The sequence below is a fragment of the Brassica napus genome, chromosome C3 (genome assembly GCF_020379485.1).
Source record: "Brassica napus cultivar Da-Ae chromosome C3, Da-Ae, whole genome shotgun sequence".
Taxonomy (NCBI): Eukaryota; Viridiplantae; Streptophyta; class Magnoliopsida; order Brassicales; family Brassicaceae; genus Brassica; species Brassica napus.
This window is the reverse complement of record NC_063446.1, coordinates 16024742-16043624: the sequence shown is the minus strand read 5'-3', so window position 1 is coordinate 16043624 and position 18883 is coordinate 16024742. Positions and strand designations below refer to the sequence as shown.

Below are 18883 nucleotides of genomic sequence, written 5' to 3'. Positions count from 1 at the left end.
TGACAAATTTACAAGCTTAAAACCATGATTATCCCATTAATCTGTTATTATTTGGTATTTTCTCTTCGGTTTAGCAAAATAAAGTAAGATAAAATATCCATAAAAATAGATTATATCAAATACACACTGCAAATAGAAACAAAAAGAACTGATCAAGAAGATAAATTGCAAAGATAAAAAAAGAAAAGGTGAATGTGGAATATTTTCAGTGGAATTGAACACAACAGCATAATCATTCAATTTTTTTTATCTTCCATAAATTTGTATTATTCTTATTCATATGTATATTATAAAGTAGATGATAAATATATATATATATATATATATATAATGATACATAAAGCAATAGTTTATTAATATCTTTATTTTATAATATATATTATCTTTATTGAGATATTCCACATGATTATATTCTTATTTCTTAAACTTTCTTAAGCCACTCGAATGATTGGGTTTGTGCAATGAGCCATGCATGCTGCTTGTGTATCATAACATTTTAATATTTCAGGCGCGTTGTTACAGCAAATACATTGTTTTCCTTTACACCAACGGGTATGGACACACTTTTTGAGGAATTCTAAACCATCTGCGTTTCCCACTATATAGTAAACACTAGAATTAAAAATGAGAATATAATAGTATATGCATAGTTGCAATGCCTATAATGATAAAATTATTGAAAATGGAATATATTTTGTATACGCATCATTGCATTGTACATACATTGATGTAGAGGAACGAGAGCAATCATGATGAGGCACATGATAGCAAAATATGATGATGACATTATCGTAATACTCTTCTGATAAATCATTTGTTTCTTTGCTACTTGATGGTTATATTTCATAGGGACAGACAATAAAACATATATATATACAAATATACAAGAGAAACCTTATTACTCTAATACCTCAAATGGGGTTCTAAATCAAATAAGACTATTATTTTAATAAAAAGCTATTATTTAATTGAATTTAAAATTTTAAATTATAGTAAATTATCTATACATTAAAATGTAATTAAAACTCTTAAAGAATATCTCATTATATATTAAATAAAATATTACTTTTTGTCTCTTTTCTCATTTTTTTTTCTTTTATTACTTAGATATTTATTAAATTTTATGGATGAAATTGCAATTCATTAAATTTTGCTCAATTGGTTATGCATTCATTGTATAGTTTACCAATTTTAGTTTTTCATATTCCGAAGTAATAAGTTAAATAGAAATAATAACTTCTTATAAAAAATATTTTATGTAAGTACATATCTGTTATCATTAATCACTGATTTTAAATCAATAATCTTATTATTTGAAGAAAAAAAACCATCAACAAAAAGTTAGCTAGAAAATCTTAACATTTTAACCAAAAAAAAAAACTTAGCTAAAGAAACCAAAGCTAAACCAGCACTATAACAAATGGTTTGACTGTAAAAATAAATGATAAATTAAATGACACTAGAATAAAGATTGATCATTCTTTGCCTTCATGAGTTACATGATCCCTTAAAATATTTCTACAAGAAGATAAATATTTTTATTAAAACATTATTTTTATTAATTTTATTGCTTAGGAATATTAAAAAAAGTAAAATAAATGAACCATTCAATGAATGCATAACTAATAAGACAAATTTCATCCAGAAAATTCAAAGAATATTTAAATAATAAGGGAAAAATGATAAAAAAAAATATTTTTTATTTAAGATATTATGAGAAATTGTTTAAGACTGTTAATAACATTTGTTAATCTAAAAATTTATTAAACTATATTAAACATTTAAATTAATTAATTAATTAATTTTTATTAAAACAATAATCCTATATGATTTAGAATAAGTAAATATGCAATACAAGAAATACTAAACAATAAGTAAATATATAATATAAGAAATATAAATATTACATTAAACATCTAACGTAATATTATCATTTGATATAAAAGCAAAAAAATGGAATAATAAGATAGATGTTTAATGTAATATTTTTATTTCTCATATTCTATGTTTACTTATTATTTATTTAATTAATTATATATTTTTCAGTTTTTTTTAATTTAATTTTTCTATTTTTGATATTGTATATTTGCTTATTGTTTATTTTTTCTTATATTATATAAGTGGTATTTTGATTTTCAAATGTTTACTATAACTATAAAAGAGAGTTTTCTCTCTCCGTAGGGCGAATAATGACCCGTGTCATCTCAATTATATTGACTTACGAATCTTTTGTTTCTGATCATCGAGATAAGCATGAATAAAAGTGTGTCAAATTTACAAGCTTAAAACCATGATTATCCCATTAATCTGTTATTATTTGGTATTTGCTCTTCGGTTTAGCAAAATAAAGTAAGATAAAAATATCCATAAAAATAGATTATATCAAATACACACTGCAAATAGAAACAAAAAGAACTGATCAAGAAGATAAATTGCAAAGATAAAAAGAGAAAAAGGTGAATGTGGAAGATTTTCAGTGGAATTGATGATATCTTGCATATTTGCATTGTTTTAAACTTCCATTTTGTACATAATGATCATATAGATTAAGAGTTTAGCATCTTTAGGATCCATTTTACATTCATATGTCTTAATCAGGTAATGGAGTATCCTATGGAGTAATCAGAGGTGTTTAGAAGCATTGTGATCCAAAAAGAGATGAAGAATGGAGATTGATCAATCATAAGGCGATCCACGCGGGTAGCAGCACCCCGAGTCCACTGACCCGCGTCACCGAAAGACCAACTCGGACAAGCCACGCGGGAAGGATCACGCGGGGTCGACTACCCGCTCGCACGAGCTAGAAGAATCATCGAGGTCCGACGCGGGGAAAGCGACGCGGGTGATCCCCATCTTCCCCTACCCGCGTTGCCAAAGATTTTGTTCGAGGAGTCACGCGGGTGAAGCAACGCGGGATCACTCACCCGCTCGCACGAAGAAGGAGTATCGTCGAAGGTTCAACGCGGGGAGGATGACGCGGGTTGGTGCCGATCGTCTCAACCCGCGTCACGAAGAGAAGGAGCCGATAGAGTCACGCGGGACGGAGCCACGCGGGATCGCCTACCCACGCGCATGACGGAGAAGCCTCGACGACGATCCGACGCGGGTTGGCTGACGCGGGTTGTGCCCGTCCATTTCTACCCGAGTCGAAACTTATCTTTAGTCGAATTTTAATGTTTATAAAGGGCTTTTTAGACTTTTTAATGGAAACCATTAGGTTTACCAAAGACATATAAATACTTTTGTAATCCCAAGAGGGGATCTTATCTTGTTTTCTATCTAATCACAAAGAACTTTTAGGTGAAAGATCTTATCTTGATCATTTTCTCTTGTGATTGCTTGATTATCTTGATCACTAATCATGATTAGCAACAAATCATCATTAATTCTTGGGCTCATCATGAAGAGTAGTGAGTAGTCATCTTTGGATTCATGGGTTAGGGAGACTAAGGGTGATTAAGCTAGATCTAAGGTGTTTTAGTACAGATCCATCTTGTTCCTTGCTAGTAGAGTGCTTTTAATGCAACTTAGAGTTGGCCTCTCTAAAGTTGAGCTCTAGGTATTTCATACCCGAAAGGTGTTCGATGAAATGCATGAACCAACTCTACTAAGCTTTTAACATTCTTTACCAAAGAGATTTGTTGGTAAAGGTGTTAAAATGGCTAATAGACTTGAAATTAATGATTGCTTAGATAATATTCAACCAAAGAGATTTGATGTTTGAGTTATCTTAGCAAATGAGCATTCATCTAGAGATAGAGTTTGTTTAGGATTGTGTCTGGGTCTAAGGTAGATAGATTGATTGAAAGTTGTCATCTTTAGATTGAAACTTGATCACACAAGGTCAATCCCCATAGCCCATGAGTTCTCTCATCTCATAAGAAATAAAGCTTTGTCTTTTATTGCATTTAGGTAGTATTCTAGTTCAAAATCATCTCACCAATTGATAGCACTTAGATTAAGCATGATCTTATTTTCTTTGCTTTAGAATCTCTTAGAATTGGTTTGACATCCTTTATTCTACAACATTTGATTAGGAGCCTTGAAACTCCTAACATCAAATTGGCGCCGTTGCCAAATTTTAAGTTGATTGTGACATTGAGATTTAGTCATATGCTTGAGACTAAGTCAATTTTTGTTTAATTGTTTTATTGCTTCTCTTTCTTGTTCTCCCTTTGCATTTCAGGTGTATGAACACAAGGAGCAGAGGTACAACAAACCTAGTTCAAGGAGTTGAAGACATTAGAGCACTTGAGATGGAGATAGCAAGACAAAGAAGAGAAGTAGAGCAACATGCTCACTTGCAAAGGTTGGGGTTTGATATGGAGAATCTGCCTCAAGATGGTGATGCCCAAGGAGGCATTGATCCAAGAGCTGATCCTTATAGACCACTGCGCCAGCCACAACATCCACCGCGCCAAGCTCGTGCCATTGGAGCCTATGATCAACCTCACATTAATGGTCATAGGTTGGGAATCAGAGCACCACCAGTGGAGAACAACAACTTTGAGATCAAGTCAGGGCTGCTCAACACCATAGAGAACAACAAGTATCATGGTCTTGCTGCTGAAGACCCTTTTGATCACTTGTACAAGTTTGACAAGTCTTGCTGCTGAAGACCCTTTTGATCACTTGTACAAGTTTGACAAGTATTGTGGCTTGTCAAAGACAAATGCTGTTTCTGAAGATGCTTTCAAGTTGAAGCTGTTCCCTTTCTCTTTGGGGGATAAGGCACATCATTGGGAGAAGACTCTTCCAAGTGACACTGTCACTACTTGGAAAGAGTGCAAGAGAGCTTTTCTAGACAAGTTCTTCTCTACCTCAAGGACAGCTAAGATCAGGAACGAAATCTCCGGGTTTCAACAGAAAGGTCTAGAGAGCTTCAGTGAAGCATGGGAAAGGTTCAAGGGCTATTGGTCTCAATGCCCTCATCATGGTTTCAGCAAGGAGAGCTTGCTTAGCACCTTCTATAGGGGAGCTCTACCACAATGCAGGAACAGGCTTGATACTGTCAGCAATGGTTTCTTCTTGGGGAGAACCGAGGAAGAGGCAAAGGAACTGGTAGAGAACATGGCTAAGAGTGACTCAGTCTACAGCGAGGAGCATGATAGAGTCAACAGAAGTGATGATCAGCAGACAAAAAAAGAGATCAAGTCCTTGCAAGAGAAGATGGACTTGCTTCTTTCCAACCAAGCTAAGCAAGAGCAGATGAACTTTGTGGGTGGTCCTATTGAAGAGGTTTCCCCGAAGATCAAGGAGGTTGATGGTTTGGAAGGCTAAGAAGAGTTGTGCTTCATCAACAACAATGGTTCTTGGTACAGGAAGGAGCCTAACTTTCAGTACAACAAGTACCAGCAAAGGTCCTACTCTAACAACCAGAAAGGAGGATACCAGCAGAAGCAAAACACCCAGCAAGGGAGCTATCAGCCTAGGCAAAACACCCCTCCTGGTTTCAACAATAACAACAATCAGTCTACTCAAGCTCAAGGAAGTTCTTCACAAGCTCCAGCTTCAGTACAAGTGTGTATGCAATGTTCAAGAAACTTTTGGATTTTCAGGCCAAGAATGAGAAGACAATGGGTTATGAGTTCAAGAATATTCACTCCAAGATTGATGGAAGTTACAATGAGCTCAACAACAAGATCCGACATTTGGAGAATCAGTTTGCTTCAATGAACTCTCAGCCTAATTGCCAACATGGATCATTACCTGGAAAGCCAGACCAAAACCCCAAAGAAGCAATGCAGGCAATCACCCTAAGGAGTGGTAGAGAGTTGCCTCCAAGAGTTCTCACCAAGGATGGTGAAAAACAAGGTGGGGAGGTGGCTATCAACATTGATGATGAAGTAGTGATTGTAGATGAGAAGGTTGATGAAGAGATTCTAGAAAAGATTGTGGAAGCTAAGGGTAAAGGAAAAGTTGGAGAAGAGAAGAGGACAGTGAAACATGGTGAAACTGCTACTCCAACAAAGGAATCCTCTTTCGTTCCTCCTCCCTATGAGCCACAACTACCATTCCCTGGAAAATTCAAGAGACAGCTATTGGAGAAGTACAAGGCCCTCTTTGAGAAACAAATGAGTGAAGTTCAGGTCACAATGCCCATCATTGATGCTTTTATGTTGGTCCCTCAATACAACAAGTTCTTGAAAGATGTTGTGGCTGCAAAAAAGAAAGAGATCGATGGCATGATGATCCTTTCTCACGAGTGCAGCGCTATTATCCTAAGATTAGATGTTCCAAGGAAGCTAGAGGATCCAGGGTGTTTCACCTTACCTTGTGCTCTAGGACCTATGGTGTTTGAGCGGTGTCTAAGTGATCTTGGGGCTAGTGTCAACTTGATGCCTTTGTCTATTGCAAAGAAGCTTGGATTCAATCAATACAAGAAGTATAGACTCTCTTTCGTGTTGACTAATAGATCAGTGAAGATCCCTGTCGGTATCCTAGAAGACTTTCCCGTGATGGTTGGTAACTTTGAGGTCCCTACTGATTTTGTTGTGTTGGAGATGGGTGAGGAAGCCAAAGACCCTTTGATCCTTGGAAGACCATTCTTAGCTACAGCAAGAGCTGTTGTGAATGTCAGAGAAGGAAAGATTGATCTTCATCTTGGAAAAGGAAACATCTTCCACTTTGACATCAATGAAGTAATGAAGAGGCCAACCATCTAGAACCAAGTTTTCTACATTGATGAAATGGATGCTCTAGCTGATGAGCTTCTAGAGGAGTTGGCACTTGAAGATTCTCTACAACATGCCTTAACAATTGAGAGAGAAGTCCAAGTGATTGAGAACAAGGAAAGTGATGCCTATGTGAAGATGCTGGATTCTCACAAGGGGATTAGTGGTGAAGAACAGAATGAGGAGCTTTAATATGAGACACACCATGCTGCCTCATCTACTCAAAAAGAGAACCTCCAAGAGGATGATTGGAGTGAACTCAAGGCACCAAAAGTGGAGCTTAAACCTCTTCCCCATGGTGTAAGTTATGCTTTCCTTGGCCCTAATGAGACTTACCCTGTCATAGTGAGTAGTGAGCTTAGTGAAGATGAATTGTCTAAACTTTTGAATGAACTTAAAAAAGTATAGAAAGGCAATAGGCTACTCACTAGATGATATTAAAGGGTTATCACCTTCTTTATGCATGCATAGGATACATCTAGAGGATGAATCTATGACTTCTATAGAACATCAAAGAAGGTTAAACCCCAACTTGAAAGATGTTGTTAAGAAAAAGATTCTAAAAGTCCTAGATGCAGGAGTAATTTATCCTATTTCGGATAGCAAATGGGTGTCTCCTGTGCATGTTGTCCCAAAGAATGGAGGAATAACTGTGGTTAAAAATGATAAGGATGAACTAATACCAACAAGAACAATAACAAGACATAGGATGTGCATAGATTATCGAAAACTTAACTCAGCATCTAGAAAGGATCATTTTCCATTGCCATTCATTGATCAAATGCTAGAGAGACTTACAAATCATCCATATTATTGCTTTCTTGATGGGTATTCATGGTTCTTCCAAATCTCCATACATCCAAATGATCAAGAGAAAACGATTTTCACATGCCCCTATGCTACCTTTGCTTATCGAAGGATGCCATTTGGGCTATGTAATGCTCCAGCCACTTTCCAAAGATGCATGATGTCTATTTTCTCTGATCTTATAGAGTATGTTGTGGAGGTATTTATGGATGAATTCTCTGTCTACGGATCTTCATTTTTTGCTTGTTTGTCAAATCTTAGCAGGGTCCTCAAGAGATGTGAAGAGACCAGCCTTGTGCTGAACTGGGAGAAGTGTCACTTCATGGTTAAGGAAGGGATTGTGCTTGGACACAAGATTTCAGAGAGGGGGATTGAGGTAGACAAGGCCAAGATTGAAGTGATGGTTGGGTTAGCTCCACCAAAGACGGTTAAAGACATTAGAAGCTTCCTTGGTCATGATGGATTCTATAGAAGATTCATCCAAGACTTCTCAATGATAGCAATGTCAATGATTAAGCTTCTATGCAAGGAGGCTGCATTCAACTTTGATTGGGAATGTCTAGAGGCATTCAAGAAGTTGAAGGACAAGCTGGTTAGTGCCCCCATTGTGCAGCCACCAGATTGGGATCTCCCCTTTGAGATTATGTGTGATGCTAGTGACTATGCTGTGGGAGCTGTTCTTGGGCAAAAGAAAGACAAGAAGACTCATGTGATCTACTATGAGAGTAAAACCCTTGATGAAGCCCAAATGAAGTATGCTACAACTGAGAAGGAGCTGCTAGCCATTGTCTATGCCTTTGAGAAGTTCAGAAGCTATTTGGTTGGGTCAAAGGTCATAGTCTACACTGATCATGCTGCATTGAGACACCTCATGGCCAAGAAGGATGCTAAGCCAAAGCTGTTGAGGTGGATCTTGCTGCTACAAGAGTTTGACCTTGAGATCAGAGACAAGCCAGGAGTTGAGAATGGTGTAGCTGATCACTTGTCTAGACTGAAGATTGAGAGTGGGATCTCTATTGATGAAGGGCTTCTAGAAGAACAGATCATGACAATTGGAGAAGTGGTAGCAGCTTGTGAAACTGGAAAGAAGCTTGAAGATGTGAAGGCAACTGAAGAGAAAGGTCCTTGGTATGCTGATTTGGTGAACTACTTAGCTTGTGGAAGAGAGACAATGGGTCTTGAAGGTTATGCCAATAAGAAGTTCTATAAAGAGGTGAAGAGATACTGTTGGGATGAGCCTTACCTCTACATCCTTTGTAGAGATCAACTCTATAGAAGAGTAGTATCTGAAGAAGCAGTTGAAGGGATCCTCACACACTGTCATGGATCATCCTATGGAGGTCATTTCGCTACTTTCAAGACTGTCTCGAAGGTTTTACAAGCCGGGTTTTGGTGGCCTCATATGTTCAAAGACACTCAAGACTTTGTCTCTAGGTGTGATTCATGCCAAAGGAGAGGGAACATCACCAAAAGGGATGAGATGCCTCAAAACCCAATTCTAGAAGTGGAGGTGTTCGATGTGTGGGGTATTGATTTCATGGGACCATTCCCATCATCTTTTGGCAACAAGTACATCCTTGTAGCTGTTTACTATGTCTCCAAGTGGGTGGAAGCTGTAGTAAGTCTTACCAATGATTCTAGAGTGGTGATCAAGATGTTCAAAAGCACCATCTTTCCAAGGTTTGGAGTTCCAAGAGTTGTCATCAGTGATGGAGGTTCTCACTTCATCAACAAGCTATTTGAAAGCCTTCTCAAGAAGAATGGTGTGAAGCATAAGGTTGCAACTCCCTACCATCCTCAGACAAGTGGTCAAGTTGAGATCTCCAATAGAGAAATCAAGTCTATTTTGGAAAAAACAGTGGGGACTACAAGGAAAGATTGATCCATCAAACTAGATGATGCACTTTGGGCTTATAGGACTGCTTACAAGACTCCTTTAGGAACCACACCTTTCAACCTTGTGTATGGAAAAGCTTGTCATCTACCAGTTGAACTTGAGTACAAAGCATTGTGGACTGTTAAGTTGTTGAACTTTGACATCAAGAATGCCAAGGAGAAGAGAATTCTCCAACTCAATGAGCTTGATGAGATTAGATTGGATGCTTTTGAGAACTCAAGAATTTACAAGGAGGAAACCAAAGCTTTTCATGACAAGAAGATCTTGAAAAGAGAATTCAGTGCTGGAGATCAAGTGCTTCTCTACAACTCTAGACTGAAGTTGTTTCCCGGGAAGCTCAAGTCAAGATGGTCCGGTCCTTTCAAGATCAAGGAAGCTAGGCCATATGGGGCAATTGTGTTATGAGACAGGAATGGTGGAGACTTCACAGTCAATGGACAAAGAGTTAAGCTCTACATGGGAACCACGATGGAGGAGAAAGGAATCTCGGTTTCACTCTCCGACCCCGATACCGCCTAGCCAAAGGAAAGCAAAGTCAAGCTAGAGACTTTAAACAAGCTCACTTGGGAGGAAGTCTCATGTCTATCCTTGTACATACTTCACTAAAAGTTCAAATTCAAATTCAAAAAAAAAAAGAAAAAAAAAACGCGGGATAGGTGGCGCGGGTTCCTTCACCTGCTCGTATATTTGGTCGGAGACAACGTTCTGACGCGGGTTAGCCCATGCGGTTTGCTCTACCCGCGTCGCTTCGTCGATGGGATGACGCGGTTTGGAGTCACGAGGGTTCCTCTACCCGCTCGCACGAACACACCAATCCGGAGACGCTTCCACGCGGGGACGACGACGCGGGTTCCGAACATCTCCTCTACCCGCGTCGACGGGTCTAACCCGCTCAGGTATGATTTCTAACCCTAAACCCGACCCGTTTCACCCCTAAAACTACCCTACCCCGCGTCTCTCTCCCCCGTTTCCCTCATCTCCCTTTCACAAAACATCAAAACCTCCCTCACCAAATCACCCATATCTCACTCAATTCTTCGCCAAATCAATCCATTCTTCTTCCTAAATCAAAGCTTTCGTCCCTGTAGTCTATTTTCTTGTTTCACATCTACATTTCCTTTCATCCAAAACAAGGTATTGTATCCTAAAGTTCAATTTCGTAGGTCTCATGAACCCTAGAAATTTGAACTTGAAATTTGATCCTTCTCTTGATTGATACTTGTGAAATTGACTAGGAAAATCTTATATATCATGTTGGGTTGTTGATTCTATGATGAAATTGAGTTGAATTTGAACTTTGATAGATTAGGGTTCATGAGATTTGGGGATTTTTCGAAATTGCTATATTCCCATATGATTTTGGTTTGTTTTGGTTAGTTAGGGTATATGAGAACTTAATTAGAGAACTTACTAATTAAAGAACTCACTTGATGTTTAAAAGCCTTATTCTTTGCTTATGATCATCTCTTGTTTGCAATGTGATAGCTTTGCTAAGGCTTAATGATCATGAATTGAATTCACATTTGCATTTTCTTCAATTTGCTTATCCTTTTCCAAGGTTTGAAATTTTCAGGTACAAATAGGGAGAAAGGACCAACAAAAAATGGAAGCTGAGAAACAAGAGTCTGCAAAGCAAGAGACTGCTAGACATGGGAAGCCTTTAACCTCCGTCTCTACAACGGGAGGAACCTCTAAGCAGCAAGTCTTAGCAGCAAAAAAGAGAGAAGGCAAGCAAGTAGCCACTGTGGAGAGTGTGGATGCTGGTGGTAGAAGATCAGCCCCTCCAAAGAGGTCCAAGGAGCTAAAGGACAAGGGAATAGCTCTTCCTCAAGAGGAGGAGCATGCAGACATCAATGAAGACGACCAAGTTCCGCACAAGAAAGCCAAAGTATCTAAGGGGAAGAAGGTTGACACTGAGAGGGATAGAACCAAGACACCAACTGAAGATGAGCCATATGGGCATTTGAAGAATGGTGTGTTGTGGCCTCCAACTCGATTTGCGGATATCAAGATCATGGAAGAGTTGGAGATCGGTGACTGTTGGGGTCGGAAACGGTTACGACAAAGTTAATGTCCAAATCCCCGCAAAATACGAGTATGTCTTTTCGCAACAAATCATGCTCGATCAAGAGAACGTCGCAACGTATGTTCCCGAGATAAAGCTTCGTTCTAATTCTATTTAGATCGAACATAAGCCATCCGAAACATACCCAGACCAGTTACGGATAGGTCCAAGTATGACGATCGGAACACGGACGAACCAAGCTCGGTCATTACACCACTACCGCACATGCACGCTGTCCGGTCACTACGTAGCGACCGAGCGTCCGTTCCGCTCGGTCGCTACGTAACGACCAAGCCCGAGCCAAAGCTCAATCGCTACTTGAGCCGAAGCTCGGTCGCTATGTAACGGCCGAAGCTCGGTCGCTACGTAGCGACCGAGCGGAACAAACGATCTGTCACTACGTAGCAAACGAGTGGAACGAACGCTCGGTCGCTACGTAGCGACCGAGCTCTTCCGAAACGTCAATACGACAATTAGTCCATGCATTCTCGTCTACCCTTTGATGATATCTCCCAAAGACCGTAGCGAACCCATTTCATGTTTCCCGCCATTCTAAGTCATCGATCAAACTTTACGGTGAAAACAGTGGAAAGATCATTCTTTATCGAAAGAAGCCGTAATAAACGCTTCGAGTCAGAAGACGGCCCAAAGCGACCTAAGACATGACTCGAGGCCCAACTTACGATTTCTTAACCAACAGCTCGTAAGCCGCATAAGCCGCATGACGGTTTACGCTTGGTTCGCAAGGAAAGATAAATGTCAAGTTTCCGCGGATAAATACGAAATTTTGAAGATAATTACGAGGATTGGAAAAAATGGAATATCTCCATTTTTATGCTATGACGGCTTAAGGGCAGAAGAGGAAAAGCGCAAACCGACCTAGGAGCCAGTATATAAGGAGTCCTAGGCGAGAAGCATGGAGAGAGACTTTTTCAGAGCAAACTTAGCAGTTAGAGCAATTAGGCAACTTTCCGTTTTTGTTATTTCGAGCTGCGACTCAACAAGGTTTTGCAGTCTTAGGTTGTTAGAACTAGGAATCTTGCCGACAGATCTCATAGCCGAGGCTTCTACCTTGTTGTAACGCTCATACACGAATTCTGAATAAAACTACTTTTGCTCTCTTTTACGATTTCTTATTTCTTTTCGTCTTTACTTGCGTGTTCTGATTGCTTGGCGTGTGGTTTAATAAATATCCGGGACCTCTGGGAAATTAGAGTTTTCCTGACTTTCCTAATTTAAACGGAAATCGACAGTGCGAATTTCGGTTCCCACATTTTCCTAACTCTCCTAATTTAAACGGAAATCGACAGTGCGAATTTCGGTTCCCACAGTTTGGCGCTAGAAGAAGGGGGATACAGATTAATCTAACTCTCAACCACATCACGCTCAACCAGACATGTCAACTGACGAACCGGATAACGTGCAGACTCCTCTTAACGGAAGCAGTGGCACTGACCTCCACACTCCCGCAGCGGACGTACCCGCAGCCAACGCACCAGCTAGCACCGCGGCGCTCAAGAATTTAAAAAGATGTTTGCCACCTACGAAAAAAGGTTGGAAGAACAGGATAAGCTCGTGAGCACCTTGACCAAACAAGTTGAAACTTTAACGGCAAGGACTCGAGCAATCCGCCCCCGCGTAACAACTAAAGTCCGCGGGAAAAGACTCGACTTCGCAACCCCACTCGACAGGCCTGGAGCCGCGCAGGAACGACCTTCGGGTCAAAACCCTAGCGAGAAATCTCCCATCAAAAAGGGAAACCCTGAAAGTCCTTCACCTCCCGCGAAGGCTTCGGAGGATAACGAAGTCGAGCACGTCGACCTGGATCCTAGCGATGTCTCCAACGATGCTGATGAGGACGTCGACAGACATCCAAGGAGGACCAGAAGCCGATTCGCTCGGGAAAGCTCTCCGTTCGACAAACCAATGATAGAAGAGGAGGAAATCCTCTATTGGAACGAACAAGAAGAGCTAGCTGAAAAGCAAACCGAGCTCACTCGCAGTAAACGCCGCCAGGCTCGGAAATCTGCTAGCGAGATGTCGGATATCCGCGATCTTCGCGACTATATCACCAAGACTGCGGCGGAAGTAAGAGCCGTGAAATCCCAAATCCATCACGCTACCAGCGCCGCATCCGAGATCGACATGCTGCTGGAAGGGGCTCGGAAGACCCCCTTCACCACCCGCATCTCAGATATTAGGGTATCCGATCCGGGAAAAATCAAAGTACCGAAGTATGATGGTAGAACCAATACGAAGGCGCACCTTCAGGCTTTCCACATCACGATGGGAAGAGCGAGACTGAAGGACGGCGAAAAAGACACCGGCTACTGCAGCCTGTTCGTCGAGAATCTGGAGGGAGCAGCCCTCGAATGGTTCGCGCGCCTTAAGCGAAACTCTATCGGGAGTTTCCGACAGCTCGCATCGGAATTTCTCAAACAATACTCTATGTTCATAGATAGAGAAACTTCTGATGTCAATCTCTGGAGTCTATACCAGAGGGAAGACAAACCCCTCCGTGAATTCATCAGCTGGTTTAAACTGGTGATGTCCAGGGTTAGCGGGATAAGCGACAAAGTGGCCATTGACGCGCTCAGAAAAACGCTCTGGTACAAGTCGAAATTCAGAAAATGGATAAGCCTCGACAAACCGTGGACGATCCAGGACGCTCTCCACAAGGCGACAGACTACATCATAATCAAAAAGGAAACGAAAGTCTTATTGCAAAAACATAAGTCGGCAAGACCATCCTCGAAAGATGTAGACCCGAAAACGAAGAAAAAGAATCCTCGTAACAACAAGTATGTCCATCACGAGGGGGAAGATCTCCAAGGAGCGCACAATTATGCGATCAGCTCGGACCAGGGCCGAACCACGGGTAATACGTGAACTCACAATCAAGGATATGATGAAAACACCTTCTGCGAGTTCCACCAATCCCGAGGACACTCCACGACTAACTGCAAAGTCTTTGGAGCAAAGCTGGCCGCGAAGCTACTAGCTGGAGAGCTCTCGGAAGTGACCAGCGTGAAAGATCTCATCCTCGAGACCGATCGCCCCCCGAAGCCGGACAGAAATCCTCCCGCAGAGAAATTTCCTTAAAGAAACCAATCTGGGGATAAACGCGGCAGATGGCCGGACGACAAGGGGAACAATAACAATCGTCGCAGAGTCAACATGATCATCAGAGGATCGCAATTTTGCAACGATACGGTTTCGGCCATCAAGGCTTACCAGCAGAAGGCGGAGTCGAGTGCAAACTGGCCTAAATAGTCTCCTCCCCGAGATGGTCAAAATTGCTCAATCACCTTCACGAAGGAGGAAGCTGGCGGGATCGATCAACCTCACTGCGATCCACTCGTCATAGATCTCGTCAAACGAGATCTGGAAGTCGGCAGAGTACTCATTGACACGGGAAGCATAGTCAATGTAATCTTTCGCGACACTCTCAATCGGATGAGCATTGAACTGGGAGAAGTAACTCCAACGCCGAAACCGATCGCAGGTTTTTCAGGCGAAGTATCGATGACCCTCGGATCAATCCAGCTGCCAGTCATGGCCAAGGAGATCACAAAAATCACCGAGTTCGCGGTGGTTGATCATCCTGCCATCTACAACGTGATCTTGGGAACCCCATGGTTCAACGCCATGCAAGTCGTTCCATCAACGTACCACCTGGGTGTCAAATTCCCGACCCCAAACGGAGTTACAGCTATCTGGGGATGTCAGAAACAGTCGCGACTATGCTTCCTCGCGGAGCACAAGTTAAGGCAAATGACGACTTCTGCAACGGCAAATTGCAAGCGCACGAAGATAGATAAATCGTCGGCCAAAAACGTTTCAAGAAAAGATGATTTAACATCGTCTGCTGACGCAAACGCTTCGGGTGTCGAAACTCAACATGAGTCTGAAGCCGACACTACGTTTCAACCAGAACATCCGGAAGAGAACGCTGACCCGGCCACGGTCATCACGATCAAGGTGGTCAGCACGGCGACAATCGCCGAGTAAAAACGCTCGCGGCTTAAAATAGAACTACGAGATGGCTTGATCCTCAAAAGAGGTACGTAGGCAGCTCGTCGAAAGACGAGTTCAGCGATCCCCCTCTCTAAAAAGGGGGGGGGAGTGGGTGCGTATACTCGTATAATCCTACATAGGAAAAGATGCGTTATTGTAATCGAGTTTTTTAGAGATTTCGAAAATTTTTACTACAATATGCGTCGCTCTTTTTTAAGACACTTACGCTTCAATTAACGCAAAAGTCTCAGAACACGCTTAGAAAATCAACAAACATTAAGACTCTTGTCAGCGGCCTCATACGGCCCAAAATCACAAAACAATCTCTCTTCAGCACCGAAAATATACGTATAGTCTTCGAAATAACTGCGAGACGTCACCAAGTTAAAAGTCGAGGCGATGCGAAAAAATCATCCAAACGCGACCACAAAAACCTTACACTCCGTTCGTCGATTGGCCCCGATGAACACATCAGCCATCTTAAAAACGCAACTTGATCACTCTTTTGATCTTCGAACGTCCAACACAAGGACAAAAGCGCGCTACAAAGAAAAATCCGAAATTTTGGTCTGGCACTTCCAGTTGGCTTAAAAATTGTCTCTGGAAAGATGCTCGATTCATGCCATACAAGTCATATAAGCCGAGAACCTGTCGCGGACTTTAAATCGGTACGAATAAGGTAGAAATCGCAACAGGAAAATCGATAGCCGGCTAGTCACCCCACAAACCTTAAAACCGAGAGTAAACCTAGGTCTAGCCCTAAACCCATCGCATTAGTCTCAGACATCTCAAGACATGATATCTAAACGATACGAGATCCTAAAAAATGTCTCTCCGTTCATATCTTGACGTTTCCAAAAGTCCGTAAGAATAAATATTTTTTTACGAAAACTCACGTCTCGAACAAACCTACAGATTGAACGCCTCAACGGAATTAAATATGAGAAGACAACTCATGTTTACTTGAAACCCACTCGAAACAAAGTAATTCAAACAAACATCTATTATATATATATATAAACCGCATGGCGGTAGGGGTTCAAAGCCACCAACAGCCAGTCCCGATAAAGATAAAAGCGGTCAAAACAGGCCCATACAAAGTTCGAAGGCCACACTCGGCCGGACATATATGAACGAAGGCCACACTCGGCTGCAGAATACTAGATAAGGGAAAAACTTCTTCCCGTCAAACACCCACCTCTCACAGATCAAAGTTAAAATTCCCGGACAAGGAAGCTCTGAATGCATCCGCAGGATAGTTCACTTCCTCATCGTCACTGGCAAACTCGGTCGTGGTGTCTACGGTATCACGAGAAACCGGGATGGGATCCCAGAATCCCCGAATCCTCCCGTCGATCGGAGAAATGAGCGTCTCAGCGTGAGCATGATCCTTCATGCCGCCCTTCATTAACTCCATCTCCCTCTCGAAAACGTAGTCATCCGCCCGCGTCTTCCAAAGGCTCCCGATTGAACCCCGACACTCACAGAAGTCGCCCAGCGAGTTGAAAGCATCCTCGAGGTTCCCGTACTCAACCTGGAATTGAGAGGCGCGAGTCTTCATCACCTCGACAATCTCCCTCTTGCCCTTCCGTTCCGCCCTACGAATAGCCCTGGCATGATCACGAGCGAGTTGAGCATCTCGCGCCAACATCTCGTCTAGCATGCGAGCAAGATCCTTTTCCGCCTTCTCCGCTTTAAAGCGATAGATCATGGCTTCTCTATGGCTCGCCTCAATGGCCGATCCAAGCAAGTTCAAGCCCTGTAAAACCGATTGACACGTTATTAACAATATATATATATATATACTTGAAATGATAAAATTCTGTAAGCCTATACCCCGTTGATGATACGAGATCCTTCCGCGATGACTTTTGGCCTCCCCGACTCGTTCGTAGCCGGAGAAGCATCGAAGCCCGAGGGAAGACCAGCGAAGAAATCATCAAAGTCCGGAATAGGGACCTCACTCATACCGCTTCCATCGCCGAAAGCAAGGTCTGGATCCCATCCTGGAAGCATGCAATCGTCCACCGAAAACTCTAGGTCACCGAGGTCGATATCTATCCCCTTCGAAGAATTCAGCCCCGTCGCAACCGTGGGAGCAGCGTCGGGACCTTGGTCATCGGGCTCGGAATCACTCCCTGTTTCTCCGCCCAAAGCAGGACTAGGATGCACAAACCTCAACGCCTTTCGAACTCTCTTCGGCGTAAAGGAAGTCCAGAAAAAAGGACCATTCCTGAGCAGATCCCTCACCGCGATAATGTCCTCAGGAAACAAAGCAAGAGGATTGATGAAGGGACGATCGTTCGGCAACCTCCGGAACAATGGGATACAACTCTTTTCAACAGACGCAGCATCTACACGAACGAAGAAGAAAAACTTCTTCCATGAGTTGAAGTTAGAAGTAAACCCCTTAACCACTGACATGAAGTTCCGAGGGACCAGCCTGTACTTGTCTGTATCCTTGATGATCTGTAACCTAAGAAGCGCTTCAAAGTGATCGACGGTAAGGGAGAGACCATGCTCGTAGCTCAGGATCAGGACTCCAATGAGGTGTTGGATGCCAAGGGGATTCAGTTGGCTTATCGCCACCTCGAAACGATCCAACACACGGATGATAATTTCGGGAATCGGGAACCACAAGCGACAGCGCACTACGAATGCTTCGTAACAAGTAAAGTAACCCTCCGGGGGACTACTAGCGCGCTCTCCTTGACAAGGAACCCAGAACTCCACCGCATCCGAAATCTGATAGAATGACCGCATGATCTCGAGGAATTCGCTAGTACTCCTACTTGGTGCACCTTCCTCGACCGGGCGACGGTTCATGACCGGGAACGATTTCTCTTTGGGAGGCGTGATCGAACTATAACACGCCATCCACCATGCCTCGTTCTCGGCCGGGTCTACCGAATGAGGAACGAATTCTATCTTTGGCACAAGGAGCTCTTCAGAAACGTTCGCGGGCAAGGACCCTTTCTTCGAACTCCTCTTCTTACTCGACATCTCGTGTTTTCTTTTTTAATCAAGAAAGAAATGATAGAGAGAAAGAAAGTAGAGGAGCTGTAGCGGAATGTTCATCATCAGACTTTGACTTCCTTACCCCCCAGCCTCAGCCTTCAATTGGTCTGTTAGCACTCAGACTTCCCGCCACCAAGAAAGAGCTGCTCCGCCGCAAGAGAAACCCACCGGCTCAACCATCCGATTCAAGAAACAAATCTCCATCCCTTGCCTCGACAGATGAGGAAGCTGACATTGAGGACGAGGAATCGGCCTCTTCCCACGCTTCATAGAGAGGTACTCCACTACCCTTCCATTGTATATACCAGTTTTTCTTTGCATTTATTTCTCTTTTCGGTATCTCCTCCGACTTCCTAACACAGAAACTGTGTGAACTAAGTTTGGGGGAGGTATCAAGTATTTGAT

General features: G+C 42.2%; 1 protein-coding gene, 1 long non-coding RNA gene and 1 other non-coding gene across 3 annotated transcripts; 1 reads left to right on the top strand and 2 right to left on the bottom strand.

Annotated features, from left to right (window-relative positions):
• Positions 1-403: 403 nt before the first annotated feature.
• Positions 404-1782, bottom strand: LOC125584359. The gene is made up of 2 exons (XR_007321306.1): positions 724-1782; positions 404-598 (listed from the first exon to the last, which is right to left on the bottom strand). It is a non-coding gene; the product is annotated as an uncharacterized LOC125584359 (long non-coding RNA).
• Positions 1783-4554: 2772 nt separating this feature from the next.
• Positions 4555-6665, top strand: LOC125582946. Its single transcript, XM_048749419.1, has 4 exons — positions 4555-5259; positions 5326-5514; positions 5559-6089; positions 6171-6665. The coding sequence occupies exons 1-4, from the start codon at positions 4555-4557 to the stop codon at positions 6663-6665; spliced, it is 1920 nt and encodes a 639-aa protein (XP_048605376.1).
• On the bottom strand, positions 4834-4940 carry LOC125584589. The gene has a single exon (XR_007321502.1). It is a non-coding gene; the product is annotated as a small nucleolar RNA R71 (small nucleolar RNA).
• Positions 6666-18883: the final 12218 nt, after the last annotated feature.